This window comes from Salmo salar, chromosome 06 (genome assembly GCF_965601325.2).
Source record: "Salmo salar chromosome 06, fSalSal1, whole genome shotgun sequence".
Lineage (NCBI taxonomy): Eukaryota > Metazoa > Chordata > Actinopteri > Salmoniformes > Salmonidae > Salmo > Salmo salar.
The window spans coordinates 85,623,492-85,640,984 of record NC_138296.1 but is presented as its reverse complement, the minus strand read 5'-3'; the positions used below and the strand labels follow the sequence as shown (position 1 = coordinate 85,640,984).

Below are 17,493 nucleotides of genomic sequence, written 5' to 3'. Positions count from 1 at the left end.
ACAAATGCACACTAACAACAAAAAGCACCATTGTCTTATCACAAAGGCAACATGGCAGCTGCCTGTATGATTGGCCCCTGGGATAATCTGGCAGTGAACCGCCTGCCTTTGTGGATGGATTTGTGCTCACAGAGATCGCCTACCTTGCATTGTAGGCTGGTGTGAGGAGCAGATTGCGTAAGAGGATCACCACAGTAACTGTGTTATTCAGAGGATGCTCAGCCCATTGCATCCCCAGCTACCCCAGCCATGCAGCCCCAAGCCAGCCCCTCCATGTTTGTTTTACTAGTGAGTGGGCATGACTGGCTCCCCTGCTGAGGACCATTACCACAGGAAGACGCTGTGATAGGAGGATTACCCAGCCCCATGGGGTCGAGGGGGAATCAGAGATCTAGAGACGGAGGGAGAGCGAATGGGGGGGAGAGAGGGAGGGGAGAAGCAGATCCCTCCTTGTACCCGCATGCAGGAAACCTGGAATGTTCCACACCCACATGAAACTGTTCATAACTTCTGGAGCCCAGTCAATGAAAGCTGGAACTTTGCTTTGTGTCTGACATATGTTATGTTTAGAACATTCAGTTTCCTAGAAAACCACTCCTCTTTCACATTATTCCATTGATGTCACTGGCAGCATTACGTGGTCAGCCTTGTGGGGGAGGGAGGGTGAGAGAGAGGATATTCACTCTGGTCCTCCCACCCCATGGTGCTCAGGAATCAGGAACACAACAGCTTGACTAATTTAACCTGATCTCAGGATCGATTATAAGGGAACTTGTTGAGTGAGTGCGGGAGAAAGAGCCTTCGTCCCAAATGGCAGCCTATTTCTGACTTTTACAAGGGCCCATAGGGCTCTGGTCAAATGTAGTGCACTATATAGGAAATAGGGTACCATTTGGGAAACACTCAGGGGGCAGAACCCACAGGTGTCCTCCCTGGCTCCGGGGGAGTGGGGCCTTAGTGGACCGAGGTGGCAGAGCGACTCATGATGTCCCATGGCCACGCTAGGCAGGCTTAGCTACTCGTTACATTAAAACAGGGGCTTCTGTGACAGAGTCAGCATTATGAAAGCTAAGAGGATTACGCTGATGGACATTTCTGGCGTTCTTGCCGTCAATTATCAAAATGAAAAGCAGTGACTGGGCAGGCCTGGCATGCCCTGCGGCACAGAGGAGCCTCTATCTCTCTCTCGGTCTGTCTGTCTTGTTTTCTCTGTTTATCTCTATCCCATTCTCTCTATTTCCCTCTCAGTCACAGAAGGGGTTACTGACGTTCAAGTTTTTTTGTGCGTGTGCCTGTGCCATGGATTATAAAAAAGGGCATTTAAATTTTAATGTTTCTAAAGTGCAAAACTGTATGTTACGTAACTGTACTGTATAAAACTGTCCTAGTCGCACGTCAGTGGGCCAGCCCTCCATGCTGCTCATGCCTATAACTCCCTCCATCCATGATCCCCCTCTCGGCCCACCCTGACTAGTGTGTTTGTGGCCCACCGTACTCTGACTGGCCGCAGGGTCATACGTGGGGCGTTCTACTAGCAGACATGGACGTTAGTGTGACGTCATTGAGTGTGTATAATGTGTGAGGTAGGGTGGTGCTTTGTTGTGGTGGGTAAAGCCACAGCAGTGACCATGTGGTAGGAAGGCTTGGGCCCACCCTGGGGATTAGCACAACGCTGCCTGCCTGTGAACGTAATCAGCAGATACGATGTGCTGCAGCAGCGGACATCAGCCAATGACGAGCCACGGCCGAACAGGAAAAAAGGCTGCTTTGCTCCCCCCTCATGTTAGTCACAACACTGACACCCTCACACACGGCTGTGTCTGAAATGGCACCCTCCTCCCTTTAGAGTGCACTACTTTTCAGCATAGGGCTAAAAGAAGTGCACTATAAAGGAATTAGGTTGCCATTTAGGCCTACTGTACACACACTCCCGATACAATGGGTAATTCAAACTTCACAGGGATAACATTGACCTTATGTAGATTAGAAAAATTAGCACAAACCAGCGAGCCATTTTAAAATCCATTTTTACTTTCCTCAGTCTCATAATAAACCTGATTTCAGTTACCTGAAATACAAGCATGAGAGAATGGACTATTCTAGCATGTTATTTACCTGACAGTATATTATGCTAATTTACCAAGATATCATTGCAGGGACAATGTCATCTCTAACCCTGGAATTGCTGCTGTGTGAACACACTTGATAAAGGGAATCTGAGGCAGACAGAATGGATGAAACATGACTCCATCTGGTGGTGTCATACTGTAACTGCAGCAGTACAGTTTAGTAAAGCCCCTGTAATGGTACTTGCCTACATACAGGCTATTCCATTTCAATTCCATTTAATCAACTCAGGAAGTAAAAATGAAAACTCTATAAAAAAAAGTTTAAAAAAAATGGACCTCATTGAAACACTGTTCACTTCCTGAATTGACCCCAACCCCGCCTACAGCGTACACACGTCTCGTTCCCCTCTCAACCCACGGAAAAATATATAGCAAACAAACATTTATTTGTTCAGAAAAGGGAATTTAAAGGTCCAATATGCAGTAATTGCTCCACCATTTCCTGGTTGCTAAAATTCTAATAGTTCTCCTAATCTCAGTTTGTGACTAAACAAACAATGTATACTGTAGAGAATCATTGTACCATCTAAACCGCTGTGAAATATATTTTCCATAACCCAAAATATAGCATTTTTGGCTGTTTGAAGCTGGTGTATGAATCCGAAAGTAAAAGATGCAAAAACAAAACGTAATGGGAAGCATAGAAATACAACAGATCTACCACTTCTTAGACTTGCTTTCAATGAGAACGACAGATCAAAAACTCCCATTTCTATGTGAATTTGGTTGGGTCACCCAAAACGTTACATATTGCAGCTTTAATGAGAAACAAAAAAACCAGATCCACTGATAACCCATTCCAGCCTACGTTGGGACTCTGCAGCGTGTGGTGAGCTTTCACCTCGCCAGCCCAGTCCAGAGCCGAGGGGGCTTGAGGAGAGGTAAAAATCACCCTAAGGGTTACATCATGTGTTCACATCAAGAAGAGGTCACTCCAGAAAAGCCCATCTGTCTCTCACTGCGGTGGGGAAAGACGCACAATAAACAGTAAACAGATTTTTAAAATGGGGGGAAAAAGGACAAATCAGCACAGCAGTTGGAATTCAAACAGCTGGAGAGGCTCCCGAGGGGAGCTCAGAACCCTGTGGTCCTCTGGGTAATAGTCCTCGCTCCCCTTCATCCTGTCTGTGTGATACTGTCATGACTGACACCATCTCTGCTGCATGTTGCTCCTCTCTCCTACAGTATACCACAGCATACTGCTGATACAGCTCCTCACTCCTACACCACAGCATACTGCTGATACAGCAGCTCACGGATCTTATAATAGTCATCACACAGGCAGCCTTCCAGGCCGATGCGCCCTGCCTCCGTCTGTACAGGGGAGGAGACAAGGGTTAGAGGGGTCACACGTGCATTATCACTGGAAAACTCCCAACATCATAACAAATTATACACAAACAAAATCACAAGTAGATGCAAAATGGAGATTGAGTGTTGCTGACTTTTGTACAGAAGCAGAAATGGTTTATTGTCACAGGTTTCTAGTCTTGGCTGTTACGTCTGCTAATTGCCAACTTTGAATAAAATGTATCATGTCGTTCCTGCATCATCCTTCCTTCCCCAGAGCATTCTTGTAAATAAATAACAATCGCTATTCAATTAAATTAAAGTTAAATACATATATAGTTGGTCATTTTGTTGACAACACAGGCCACCCCATGCACCCTCTGGGCTTATTTACCATTTCTCATGCAGCAGCTCAGTGAAGGGGATGGTTTAGACTGTCACAGAGAGCTAAATGTAAGGAGCCTTGGCTAATGTGACCTGGAACGGCTCATAGGCTCCTATCTCTGTAGTGTGAGGCATCTTGATGTACAAGTACACCCCCTGGACAGGACGCTCGTCTATCACAGGGCCTTACCCCAATCTTTCTCCTTAATGCTGAGTGCCAAGCAGAGACTTTGGTATGACTCGGCCGGGGATCGAACTCCCAACCTCAGGGCAGACACTAACTACAAGGCCACCGAGTTGGGCTGAATGAGTGTGTTGGGGGGGGGGGGGACAGACGGACAGTAAACTCACCCTGCGGACGGCCACCATGTTGTTACACACCAGCACTCCTCCCACAAACTCAGCCTGGATGCCCTCCCTCAGCAACACCTGCTTGAAGTCGGACAGGCGCGGCTCGTTGATAAACACTGACTGGTGGCCTGGGATCTGTGAGTTAGACAGGGTGTGTATGGGTTAGAACCACAACTGTTTTCTATACACCTGATCCCAGACAGAGTTGGACTCTGCAGAACTAAAACCTCTATACACCTGATTCCAGACAGAGTTGGACTCTATTGACTCTGCAGAACTAAAAACTAAAGTCTCTATACACCTGATCTCAGACCAGTTGGACTCTGTGGAACTAAAACCATACAGTCGCTATACATTGGAGGTGAGTTTAACGAGGCTTCTGTTTGCGGCGAACATGTTACTTAGAAACAATTTCAGTTGAACGATTTTAATGTATATTCCAAAATGTTATGGTGAATGGAATATGCTAGCTAACATTTGCAAACTACTTCCCTTGTTGAAAGCACCTCTGATCTTAGATCAGTTGGACTTTCTAGAACAACAAACATACAGTTAATATATTGGTAACTCTGATCTCACATCAGTTTGACTGAGTGCAACCACAACTACACAGCTTCTGATCTCATTAGTTTGACCATTTTATAATGAATTCATTTTGAAATACGTAAATCTAAATTTGGTTGATCACAATGTTTACAACATAGGACTATAACATTTTAACCTTAGTGTTGGTAAAGATTAAGATGCTGAAGATATATTGACATCTGTTTATTAATCCCTTCTTTTTCTCTTGAGGAATTAACCACAGGATAGATCCTTCCAGTCCATTCTGCTGCTCTGAGTGTCTATTCTCATATCGGTCAACCCATAATTTCACCCCCTGAATAAAACAAAAGTCCTGGGTTTAACTCGGTAGTCTCCCTCTCCCCCGGGGCCAGCGCTCGCTCGCTCTCCCTCCCTCCCTCCCTCTCCCCCGGGGCCAGCGCTCGCTCGCTCTCCCTCCCTCCCTCTCCCCCGGGGCCAGCGCTCGCTCGCTCGCTCTCCCTCCCTCCCTCCCTCCCTCCCCCCCGGGGCCAGCGCTCGCTCGCTCGCTCTCCCTCCCTCCCTCCCTCCCTCCCTCTCCCCCGGGGCCAGCGCTCGCTCGCTCTCCCTCCCTCCCTCCCTCCCTCCCTCCCTCTCCCCCGGGGCCAGCGCTCGATCGCTCTCCCTCCCTCCCTCCCTCCCTCTCCCCCGGGGCCAGCGCTCGATCGCTCTCCCTCCCTCCCTCTCCCCCGGGGCCAGCGCTCGATCGCTCTCCCTCCCTCCCTCCCTCTCCCCCGGGGCCAGCGCTCGATCGCTCCCTCTCCCCCGGGGCCAGAGCTCGCTCTCCCTCCCCCGGGGCCAGAGCTCGCTCTCCCTCCCCCGGGGCCAGAACTCGCTCTCCCTCCCCCGGGGCCAGAACTCGCTCTCCCTCCCTCGGGGCCAGCTCTCTCTCTCTCTCCCTCCCTCTCTCGGGGCCAGCTCTCTCTCTCTCTCCCTCTCTCGGGGCCAGCTCTCTCTCTCTCTCCCTCCCTCCCTCTCTCGGGGCCAGCTCTCTCTCTCCCCCTCCCCCGGGGCCAGAGCTCGCTCTCCCTCCCTCGGGGCCAGCTCTCTCTCTCTCTCTCTACCGTGGCCAGCGCTCGCTCTCCCTCCCTCCCTCTCTCTCTCTACCGTGGCCAGCGCTCGCTCGCTCTCCCTCCCTCTCTCTACCGGGGCCAGCTCTCTCTCTCTCTCTCTCCCCCCCCCCGGGGCCAGCGCTCGCTCTCCCTCCCTCCCTCTCTCTCTCTCCCGGGGCCAGCGCTCGCTCTCCCTCCCTCCCTCTCTCTCCCCCGGGGCCAGCGCTCGCTCTCCCTCCCGGCCAGCGCTCGCTCTCCCTCCCTCTCTCGGGGCCAGCGCTCTCTCTCTCTCTCCCCCGGGGCCAGCGCTCTCTCTCCCTCCCTCTCTCTCTCTCTCTCTCTCTCCCCCGGGGCCAGCGCTCTCTCTCCCTCTCTCCCCCCCCCCCGGGGCCAGCGCTCGCTCGCTCTCTCTCTCTCCCCTGGGGCCAGCGCTCGCTCTCCCCCCCCCCCCCCCCGGGGCCAGCGCTCGCTCTCCCTCCCTCTCCCCCGGGGCCAGCGCTCTCCCTCCCTCTCCCCCAGGGCCAGCGCTCTCCCTCCCTCCCTCCCTCTCCCCCGGGGCCAGCGCTCTCCCTCCCTCCCTCTCCCCCGGGGCCAGCGCTCTCCCTCTCCCCCGGGGCCAGCGCTTTCCCTCCCTCCCTCTCCCCCGGGGCCAGCGCTCGCTCTCCCTCCCTCTCCCCCGGGGCCAGCGCTCGCTCTCCCTCCCTCTCCCCCGGGGCCAGCGCTCGCTCTCCCTCCCTCTCCCCCGGGGCCAGCGCTCGCTCTCCCTCCCTCTCCCCCGGGGCCAGCGCTCGCTCTCCCTCCCTCTCCCCCGGGGCCAGCGCTCGCTCTCCCTCCCTCTCCCCCGGGGCCAGCGCTCGCTCTCCCTCCCTCCCTCTCCCCCGGGGCCAGCGCTCTCCCTCCCTCCCTCCCTCTCCCCCGGGGGCCAGTGCTCTCCCTCTCCCCCGGGGCCAGCGCTCTCCCTCCCTCCCTCCCTCTCCCCCGGGGCCAGCGCTCTCCCTCCCTCCCTCTCCCCCGGGGCCAGCGCTCTCCCTCCCTCCCTCTCCCCCGGGGCCAGCGCTCTCCCTCCCTCCCTCTCCCCCGGGGCCAGCGCTCTCCCTCCCTCCCTCTCCCCCGGGGCCAGCGCTCTCCCGCCCTCCCTCTCCCCCGGGGCCAGCGCTCTCCCGCCCTCCCTCCCTCCCGGGGCCAGTGCTCTCCCTCTCCCCCGGGGCCAGTGCTCTCCCTCTCCCCCGGGGCCAGCGCTCACTCTCACCTCGTGGGCGGGCAGAGGCTCCAGGGTAGGGATGACATCACTCTCCTCCGACAGCTCGCGCACATCCTCGCCAAACAACGTCTTCATGGCGCGCTGCTGCGCCACCACGCTATGGTCTGTGGTGGCATCGTCAGCAGGGGTCACGTCCATGGCCAGCTCGCTGTCTTCCACAACCTCCTCGCCAGTTCCCTTCTCGCCTTTCACCATGCCCTCCTCAGGCAGCACGCCTGTGTCCACCTTGACCACACGCATGTCCAGTACGCCATCGATCCACGCCAGCTCTGTGTCCTTGGCGCGGCAGAACTGCAGCGAGCTCACCAGTGAGTCTTTCAACCGCACCTGGGGAAGAACAACACAACCTCTTATGTACATATGACAGAAAGTGGTTAAGCTCAACGTTTACGTGTTTCTGCACATAAATAAAACAGCTTCTGTAGATCAGTTGGTAGAGCATGGCATTTGCAACACCAGGATAGTGGGTTTGATTCCCGGGACCACCCATACGTAATATTTATGCACGCTTGACTGGAAGTCGCTTTGGATAAAAGTGTCTGCTAAATGGCATATATTATATTATTATAAACCTTATACACAATTGACCCATTGTCTGGTCCAGAATTCTAAGATGGCTTGAGCTGGGTTTGATTAGCTACAGCAGGGGTGGGCAATTCCAGTCCTCCAGGGCCTGATTGGTGTCACAGTTTTGCCCCAGCTAACACACCTGACTCCAATAATCACCTCATTATTTATCTTCAGTTTAGAATGACATTTGATTAAATCAGCTGTGTTTGCTAGGGATGGAGAAACAGTGTGACACCGTTCAGGCCCTGGAGGACTGGAGTTACCCAGCCCTGAGTTACAGTAACCGTGACTAAAGCGCATCAACTTTCTGACTGGTGAATCGTGATAACACAAAATGATATGTCAAATGGGTCAATTATTCACAGGGCATTAGTCAAAAACCTGTCCCAAAATATCCTGCATGAGCATGTGTTTTTGTATGACATTCTACCTGGTAAATGTGTGTCTCACTGGTGGCGTCCACAGTCTCCTGCAGCTTGGGTGTGTAGACCTTGATGTCCTTGGTGAAGGCCTTGCAGGACTCGGCCAGGTCCAGGCTGGCCTCGGGGGGGCCGTGCACGATCACCAGCTGCCGTGGCTTCATTTGGTTAATGATCTTCTTGATGGAGTCGCCGTCCGAGCGGCCCTCGTAGTCGATGTAAGTCACCCTGGCTCTGCACAGGAAGACCAGAATTTATAATTTCTCAATATTTTAAATATGCATTATTAAGAAAAAAAACGATGACTTTTAGGATCATATTAGAAAGAAATGGGCACAATTCATATTTTGTGCAAGTAAAAAAAATTACTTAGTCTTGGCAGTATAATTAAAATCACAAACTTACATTTTTCAGCAATATGCCTTGTATGTCATTAGAATATAAATCAGAATGATTTTAGCAGTGAGAGGCTCTGAATACGTCTGCTCTCATTTAGGTGTTTGGGCCCAATTACTTGATCTCTAGGTTCTCCGTAGTGGAAGTACACTTGGTAGGTACTTTGGATGAGGAGTCCTGGTCCATGGGTTCGTCCCCATTGGCCATGCCCGACTCCAGCTTGTTCTTCTCCTCCTCAGTGGCCTGGAGCTCTGGTACCAGGAAGTCCTCTGGTCTGGAGACACAGTCATTCATTCTTTAGTACAATATTGTGTGACGCCATCTGGAGCTGCTACTACAAAGATTACAATGCATAGCTAGATGTCATTATCCAAAGGGATTTCCTGTTTCTATTACCTGATCTCTCCATAATACTACTAGTTCACCGACTACACTACCTGATGATCTCTCCATAATACTACTAGTTCACCGACTACACTACCTGATGATCTCTCCATAATACTACTAGTTCACTGACTACACTACCTGATGATCTCTCCATAATACTACTAGTTCACTGACTACACTACCTGATGATCTCTCCATAATACTACCAGTTCACCGACTACACTACCTGATGATCTCTCCATAATACTACCAGTTCACCGACTACACTACCTGATGATCTCTCCATAATACTACCAGTTCACCGACTACACTACCTGATGATCTCTCCATAATACTACTAGTTCACCGACTACACTACCTGATGATCTCTCCATAATACTACTAGTTCACCGACTACACTACCTGATGATCTCTCCATAATACTACTAGTTCACTGACTACACTACCTGATGATCTCTCCATAATACTACCAGTTCACCGACTACACTACCTGATGATCTCCCCATAATACTACCAGTTCACCGACTACACTACCTGATGATCTCTCCATAATACTACTAGTTCACCGACTACACTACCTGATGATCTCTCCATAATACTACCAGTTCACCGACTACACTACCTGATGATCTCTCCATAATACTACTAGTTCACCGACTACACTACCTGATGATCTCTCCATAATACTACTAGTTCACTGACTACACTACCTGATGATCTCTCCATAATACTACTAGTTCACTGACTACACTAGCTGATGATCTCTCCAAAATACTACTAGTTCACCGACTACACTACCTGATGATCTCTCCATAATACTACTAGTTCACTGACTACACTACCTGATGATCTCTCCATAATACTACTAGTTCACTGACTACACTACCTGATGATCTCTCCGTACTCGTCCCATTTGACCCTCTCCTCGTGGGTGGGGAACATGGGGTAAGACTTCTTGGCCTGTTTGAAGAAGCTGCCCTTGCGGATGCCGTCTCCCTTCATCATGAGATCATGGTGTTTGGTTTTCACCACCGCCGGCAGCTCCAGGTCATCCTCCATGTCGCTCTCATCACTCGAGTCAACGTCCACCCTGAGACAGACACAAATATATTAGACACACACACAATCCTGCTGTTTAGTCACCTGAAAGACGAACATATTCATTCCTGGAGAACAACCGTGATGTTGTGGCTGTCTCACCTCTTAAGATGGATGCTCTGTAAGTCGCACTGGATAAGAGCGTCTACTAAATGACTCAAATGTAATCACACATACAAACACACAGAAAACAGCTAAATAATATCCCTAACCCACCTGGAAGAATATTATTCATAGTGCAGTAGTATTGTAAATATGAATAGGCCAGAAATAAAGTGTCAGTGACTCACTCTTTTTCTTGTTCAAGTTTTTTGGCAGCTTCCTTCTTCATTCTCTCTTTCTCTAGGTATTCTTCCAGCTCTCTGCCTTCCAGCTTCACCCGTTTCCTAATCTGTCAACATGACAACAAAAATGTATGAAAAGGGGGGGGGGGGGTGAGAAAGCCAGTGTGACATATCAAGCTGTTCCCATGCTTGAGTTGAGATGGAAACTGGGAGACAGGAAGAGCCATATGGACACGCTGCACAAACAGATAAATCCAAAAATCTGAGCCAAAATGGCAGCTCTTCTTCCCTAAAGTCTTCTCTTATAGTTTCACCTCCAGGTCCAGCATCTTTTCCCCGGGGTTGTCGATGAGGTAGCGGCCCAGGGTGCCGGGCGTGGTACGGTAGGTAAGGATCACAGAGTTCTTGGCGTCCTGACACCATTGGATGAAGAGCTCGCGGGAGAAGCCAGACTCCAGGTCGGGCTGGCTGCAGAGCACCACCTTGGGGCTGGGCACGCGTGCCAGGTCTGCCAGGCTGTGGCACAGGGACAGGTGGCGGAACTGGAAGGGGTTGTTGCGCTTGTCTTCGAAGCAGCGCATCAGCTTGTCACTCATCCACTCCACCTGTAGGGCAGAATATAACAGCCACCACTATTGTTACCATGCCTATTACAATGACAGAGTGAAGCAAGACGGACTGTTTGAGGTACCGTTTGTGACATACTACATTTTGCAAAATATATTAATTCCGTGCCACAAAATGCTAACATTTTCATACCTTTCAAAATATGCAGCATGTTACATATGACAGCCCATTTAAATGAGTAGTGAGCACTATTGAAACGTGAATAAAAGCACTTATTTGTAGATGGTACTGGACCTGGGGATTTTTTTATTTATTTTTATTTTATTTTTTAGTTCTTTCAAATACTTTTTAGCTGTGCTCACATGTTGCAACTGAACCAATAGAAAAGTCCCAAAAGTGCAAACCCCACCCATCTGGCACTCCAGGCAGGCTGAAGCAAAGACTGGTACTGTGTGGTCAGGTAATGAAAGGGTATGTGTGTGACTCAGACCTGAGACTTGGAGAACTCCACCACGTTGTAGCTGACGTTGTTGAGCAGGGCCAGAGAGTAGACCCCCAGCCCGGCGTCCTTTGTCCTCCAGATCTGGTCCAGCAGCTGAGCCAGCTCCAGTACACGGCCTGCCGTATCCACCGCGATCAGCACGTTGCCGTCGCCGCGTAGGGTCTCCATTACATTGGCTGAAGGAGGGGGGACGGACGGACGACTGGTAAGTCACTTTATTTCCCCCTTCATATTCAACCAATAGGTATTACTGTAGCCTGGTCCCAGATCTTTTTGTGTTGTCTGGCCAACTCCTATGGTCATGACTTTCCAGTGACCACAGGAGTTGGTAAGACAGCACAAACATATCTGTGACCAAGCTAGGACTGCAGATGATTGAGTGTTGATTAACTTACTAAGGAGCTGCTCGTCCCTTTGCTTGCGACGCGGCTGCACGTATGTAGCGTTGAACGAGTCTGTGATGAGAAGAGAGGGACGACTCACCGACTCCAACGTACACCCATTCAGGTGGCTGGAGAAAATAAACAAAAAACACTATTACCATCTTTCCCCCCCACCGACAGCTCTCCCTCTTTCCCCGCCACCGACAGCTCTCCCTCTTTCCCCGCCACCGACAGCTCTCCCTCTTTCCCCTCCACCCCTCAGCTCGCCTTCCCACCCCTCAGCTCGCCTTCCCACATCTATTTCTTGCTCTTCTCTCCATCCCTCTACTCAGAGTGTTTGTTTAACTTCTTTGGGATAGGGGGCAGTATTTTCACGGCCGGATAAAAAAACGTACCCGATTTAATCTGGTTACTACTCCTGCCCAGAAACTAGAATATGCATATAATTAGTAGATTTGGATAGAAAACACTCTAAAGTTTCTAAAACTGTTTGAATGGTGTCTGTGAGTATAACAGAACTCATATGGCAGGCCAAAACCTGAGAAGATTCCATACAGGAAGTGCCCTGTCTGACAATTTGTTGTCCTTCTGTTGCATCTCTATTGAAAATACAGCATCTGTGCTGTAACGTGACATTTTCTAAGGCTTCCATTGGCTCTCTAAAGCCGCCAGAAAGTGGAATGGGGTGTCTACTGTCTGTGGGCAAAGAACAGCAGCAGAATTTGTGAGTGGTCAGCCTGGGGACAGTGACACTGGAGATGCGCCGTCACGAGAATTCTACATTTTTTTCTTTCAGCCTTTGAATGAATACAACGTTGCCCGGTTGGAATATTATCGCTATTTTACGAGAAAAATAGCATAAAAATTGATTTTAAACAGCGTTTGACATGCTTCTAAGTACAGTAATGGAATATTTTGACATTTTTTGTCACGAAATGCGCTCGCACGTCACCCTTCGGATAGTGACCTGAACGCACGAACAAAACGGAGCTATTTGAATATAACTATGGATTATTTGGAACCAAAACAACATTTGTTGTTGAAGTAGAAGTCCTGGGAGTGCATTCTGACGAAGAACAGCAAAGGTAATCAAATTTTTCTAATAGTAATTCTGAGTTTAGGTTGTCCCAAACTTGGTGGGTGTCAAAATAGCTAGCCGTGATGGCCGAGCTATGTACTCAGAATATTGCAAAATGTGCTTTCGCCGAAAAGCTATTTTAAAATCTGACACCGCGATTGCATAAAGGAGTTCTGTATCTATAATTCTTAAAATAATTGTTATGTTTTTTTGTGAACGTTTATCATGAGTAATTTAGTAAATTCACCGGAAGTTTTCGGTGGGTATGCTAGTTCTGAACGTCACATGCTAATGTAAAAAGCTGGTTTTTGATATAAATATGAACTTGATTGAACAAAACATGCATGTATTATATAACAATGTCCTAGGAGTGTCATCTGATGAAGATCATCAAAGGTTAGTGCTGCATTTAGCTGTGGTTTGGGTTTTTGTGACATATATGCTTGCTTTGAAAATGGCTGTGTGATTATTTTTTGGCTGGGTACTCTCCTGACATAATCTAATGTTTTGCTTTCGCTGTAAAGCCTTTTTGAAATCGGACAATGTGGTTAGATTAACGAGAGTCTTATCTTTAAAATGGTGTAAAATAGTTGATTGTTTGACAAAATTGAATTGTGGTATTTTAGTTGGTTTTGTATTTCGCGCCGTGCGATGCCATTGGCTGTTGGCTAGGGGTTCCGCAGGCGGAACGTCTGTCCTCAACAGGTTAATTAGCTTACTGATTCTGTGAGGCACCAAGCCTCACACAACCACATGTCTGATAAACAATTTCACAAATTCAGCTGTTCTTAAATCTTTGCTGTGCTTTAATAAAGGCTTTACACTTGTTCGTTAGACCAGCCTCTCTGGTATTATTTATAATGTATTTAGTGTTGTTTACACTGTTCCAAATTGTCCGAAAATTTTGATTTATAATAACCCCCCTTTATCTCCTTCTAATTGCTATTATTATTACTATAATGATCATCATTATAATAATTAATGCCATTATGATTAGTAGGCTTAGTATAGCAGCCTTGTATAACCACCACCAAGCTGTAAGCCTAAGAGCGCATCCTGTTTAGACTTAATAACTTAGGCCTGCTTCAATACTTATATAGGCTAATACCGTAACTTAGGCCTGCTTCAATACTTATATAGGCTATTAACGTAACTTAGGCCTGCTTCAATACTTATATAGGCTATTAACGTAACTTAGGCCTGCTTCAATACTTATATAGGCTATTAACGTAACTTAGGCCTGCTTCAATACTTATATAGGCAACTGTATCAATCATTCATTCCTTCACATCAGGAGTGACTCATGTTTTTAAATGCAATCAAGCATTTTAGATTTAAAATAACAAAGTGACCCTTCAATAATTAGTAAATAAACTATTCCATGTTGGCAGCTGCATTCACGAATGCATGCAACTGTTTTTAGTCTTTGCTGTAATAACCAAAAAATAAAACTTAAGACTCTACGGTGCACTTATAATTTATTTAGTGTTGTTCCAAACGGTCATAAAAAGTATATTGTAATCTAACAGCACCTGTTTGACACACATCATATGTACGCAGCGCTTACTCCTCACCTTTCTATTGATCTCCAGTATTTCCCACAACTAGTCCCATTTATTCCACACAACTGACTTCCTCTTTACCTCCTGAGCAACCAAACATTCCCCCGTTTCCAGTTTATTTGTCACGTCATCTGCATCCATTTCACCGTCACGTTCCGGTGTTCAGAGTTTGTTATAACCAATTTATTAATGTGATTATGATATGCTACAGGTCAGGCCCTATTGGTCATGTGCATGCAATGCATACATGTGTCACGTAAAGACTAAGGCTTGAGGGAATAGGGAATGTTTGTTTTTTTGCGTGACAGAACTGTTCAGTCAGAATTGGCTGTAATTATTTTGCAGCTTCAGCAACATGGACAGCGTGATAAACATTTTGATGTTCTGTGGTGGTAGCTGCAGCAGGGAGGAGAGACAACGGGTGCAAGTCACTCGCTGTCATTCTTTTTTCTTTTAAACAGAGAGCATCAAGTCTGATCCCGGCCCAATCAAATCAATTGTGTTCTAGACCTCTAGTCATCTGTGCGTCTTAATTATTTCATCAAACAGTGCACTTAAAGCATCAGACAAGCTCAGTGCATAGAGTTGATTTGATTAAAACACATAGGATGTGTCTATATATGGAAAAATACACATGATCAAATTTCGACCAATCGAATGGTCGAAAGAACAGACGACTCTCGGGCGACCAAGTTATATTTATTTTTTTAGTCTGGGATGGCCCTCTGCTCACATCTCTCCCTCCCTCTGCTCACATCTCTCCCTCCCTCTGCTCACATCTCTCCCTCCCTCTGCTCACATCTCTCCCTCCCTCTGCTCACATCTCTCCCTCCCTCTGCTCACATCTCTCCCTCCCTCTGCTCACATCTCTCCCTCCCTCTACTCACATCTCTCTTTTGTGGTTGAAGTCCACAGCGTAAACAATCTCCTCCTCCCCATCCTTCACAATCTTCCAGATGGTCCCTCCGATCATGTGACCAGCAGGAAGTGGAGTGATGGACAGACCATGTCCTTTCCCTGTAAACAAAAAGTAGAAAGGTCGATTGAACCAGTGTTTTATGCTAGCGCAAAGAGATCACTACAACAGGAGTCAATCGAAATTGGACAGACCATGTCCTTCCCTGTCAAATAGGAAAGATGGATTACTGGAGACCAGTGTTATGGTTTGAACAGATACAGTACATTACTCAGCAGGAGTCAATAGAAATTATATATTATAATCGAGTCATTATGTAACACTGATACATAGATTACTGACCTTTCAGATTGACAATCTGGGAGTACTTCAACTGCTGGATCTTGTCGAAAGCGCAGTCCACATCATCCAGGGTGAACAGGTTGAAGTCCTCAGTGTTGTTGCGCGACTACCAAACAACAGATCACAAGTGAGAATAGTTTTACAGTGCACTGTTACCCCCTCTGCCCCCACATTTCGGTTTTACAGTGCATTGTTACCTCTTGTACTCCCACCCCCCCACGTTTCGGTTTTACAGTGCACTGTTACCTCTTGTACTCCCACCCCCCCACGTTTCGGTTTTACAGTGCACTGTTACCTCTTGTACTCCCACCCCCCCCACGTTTCGGTTTTACAGTGCACTGTTACCTCTTGTACTCCCACCCCCCCACGTTTCGGTTTTACAGTGCACTGTTACCTCTTGTACTCCCACCCCCCCACGTTTCGGTTTTACAGTGCACTGTTACCTCTTGTACTCCCACCCCCCCACGTTTCGGTTTTACAGTGCACTGTTACCTCTTGTACTCCCACCCCCCCCACGTTTCGGTTCCCCACTTTGTTTTTTTCCCTAGCACTACACAGCTGATTGAAATAATCATCAAGCTTTGATTATTTGAATCAGCTGTCTAGTGCTAGGACCCCCAAAAATATGTGCACCCCTTGGGGTCCCCAGGACCAGTTTTGGGAAACGCTGGTGCAGTACATCGCATTAATCCCCTAGCCTGGTCCCAGATCTGTTTGTGCTGTCTTGCAGAGTTGGCAAGACACCAAAAGCTGATCTGGGACCAGGTTAGCACACCTCTGCCTCACCTGATACAGGTCATACATGAACATCTGACCCATCTTGTAGACGGGGATGGTGGCATATATGGGGCAGTTTAGGCCCAGCTTGCCCACAGCATAGGGCAGGGCCCCCAGGTGCAGGGGGTCGGGATGGGAGAGGAGCACCGCGTCAACCTGGTGGACATACCTGGAGAGGAGGGGGAATGGCCCGTAAGAAATCTGATTGACTGGGACAAGTTCTAGTTGTTGACTTTAGGAATCAATTAAATTGAGACTGTGGTGGGGATGTCTAAATAGCTGACATCGAGATTCTCAATTAGTAACTCCAATCACATTTTGCCCTGCCCAATGTACCCCCTTCATGTGTAACCAATCATTAGGCCCATGTTCTGAGTCTTCCCAAGTACTCCATTTAGATATGCCAAGTACCCCATTGAGAACTACTGGCTTAGATTATGATGTGGGCTTCTACCTTTTCATGGAATCAATGATGTCCATGGAGAAGCTCTCATCCCAGCCACAGTCCAGGAGGAAGCGGAACTCATCCACCTGCAGCAGGTAGCAGAGGGCAGACTCCTCCTGCACCCCTGACACAGCAGTCAGTTTGATAATAGACGTCATTTTCCTCAGGTGTCATACTACAGGGACAAGACATAGAACATAGTTAACTAGCTATTAACAAGATTATTTGATGAACCACTTCACATGCAGCAATATGACTGAGGTATGCATGTATTGTAAACTGAAAAATGGAAACAACCATGGTCCATAAATGGTATGGACATTATACAACTTCACAGCAGTTTCAAGATTTACTAGACAATAAAACACTATCATACAGCGCTAACGTTAACTAGTTATGAGATCACAAGCTAAAGTAATTGTTAGCAGTCCCGGTTAGCTAACGTTAGCTAGCATGCTAAGTTTGCTAGCAGACAAATGTTGCTATTACAATGGGCCATAGACTAACGAGTAACATACCATCAAGTGCCATATAGGTTTTAACTTCAATTGAGCAAAAAATTCAATAACAAGAAGAGTCTAACGTTATAATATTATGACATTTTTAGCAAAGATTGTCCACACTTCTTCCATCGACGCAGACATGTTTGCCGCTGAAACGTCAAAGGTCACTGGGAGATACCATTAAATCATATCTATGGCGGAGTAAATATAAATAA

General features: G+C 48.0%; 1 protein-coding gene across 1 annotated transcript; it reads right to left on the bottom strand.

Annotated features, from left to right (window-relative positions):
• Positions 1–2,010: 2,010 nt before the first annotated feature.
• On the bottom strand, positions 2,011–17,444 carry LOC106608196 (cleavage and polyadenylation specificity factor subunit 2). Its single transcript, XM_014205994.3, has 15 exons — positions 17,294–17,444; positions 16,785–16,950; positions 16,340–16,499; positions 15,554–15,659; positions 15,183–15,312; positions 11,668–11,783; positions 11,261–11,448; positions 10,518–10,808; positions 10,210–10,310; positions 9,708–9,911; positions 8,553–8,708; positions 8,050–8,272; positions 7,038–7,376; positions 4,155–4,289; positions 2,011–3,443 (listed from the first exon to the last, which is right to left on the bottom strand). Exons 2-15 carry the CDS (start codon positions 16,931–16,933, stop codon positions 3,351–3,353), a joined length of 2,391 nt encoding a protein of 796 aa, XP_014061469.1. The 5' UTR covers positions 16,934–16,950; positions 17,294–17,444; the 3' UTR covers positions 2,011–3,350.
• Between the last annotated feature and the right edge of the window lie 49 nt (positions 17,445–17,493).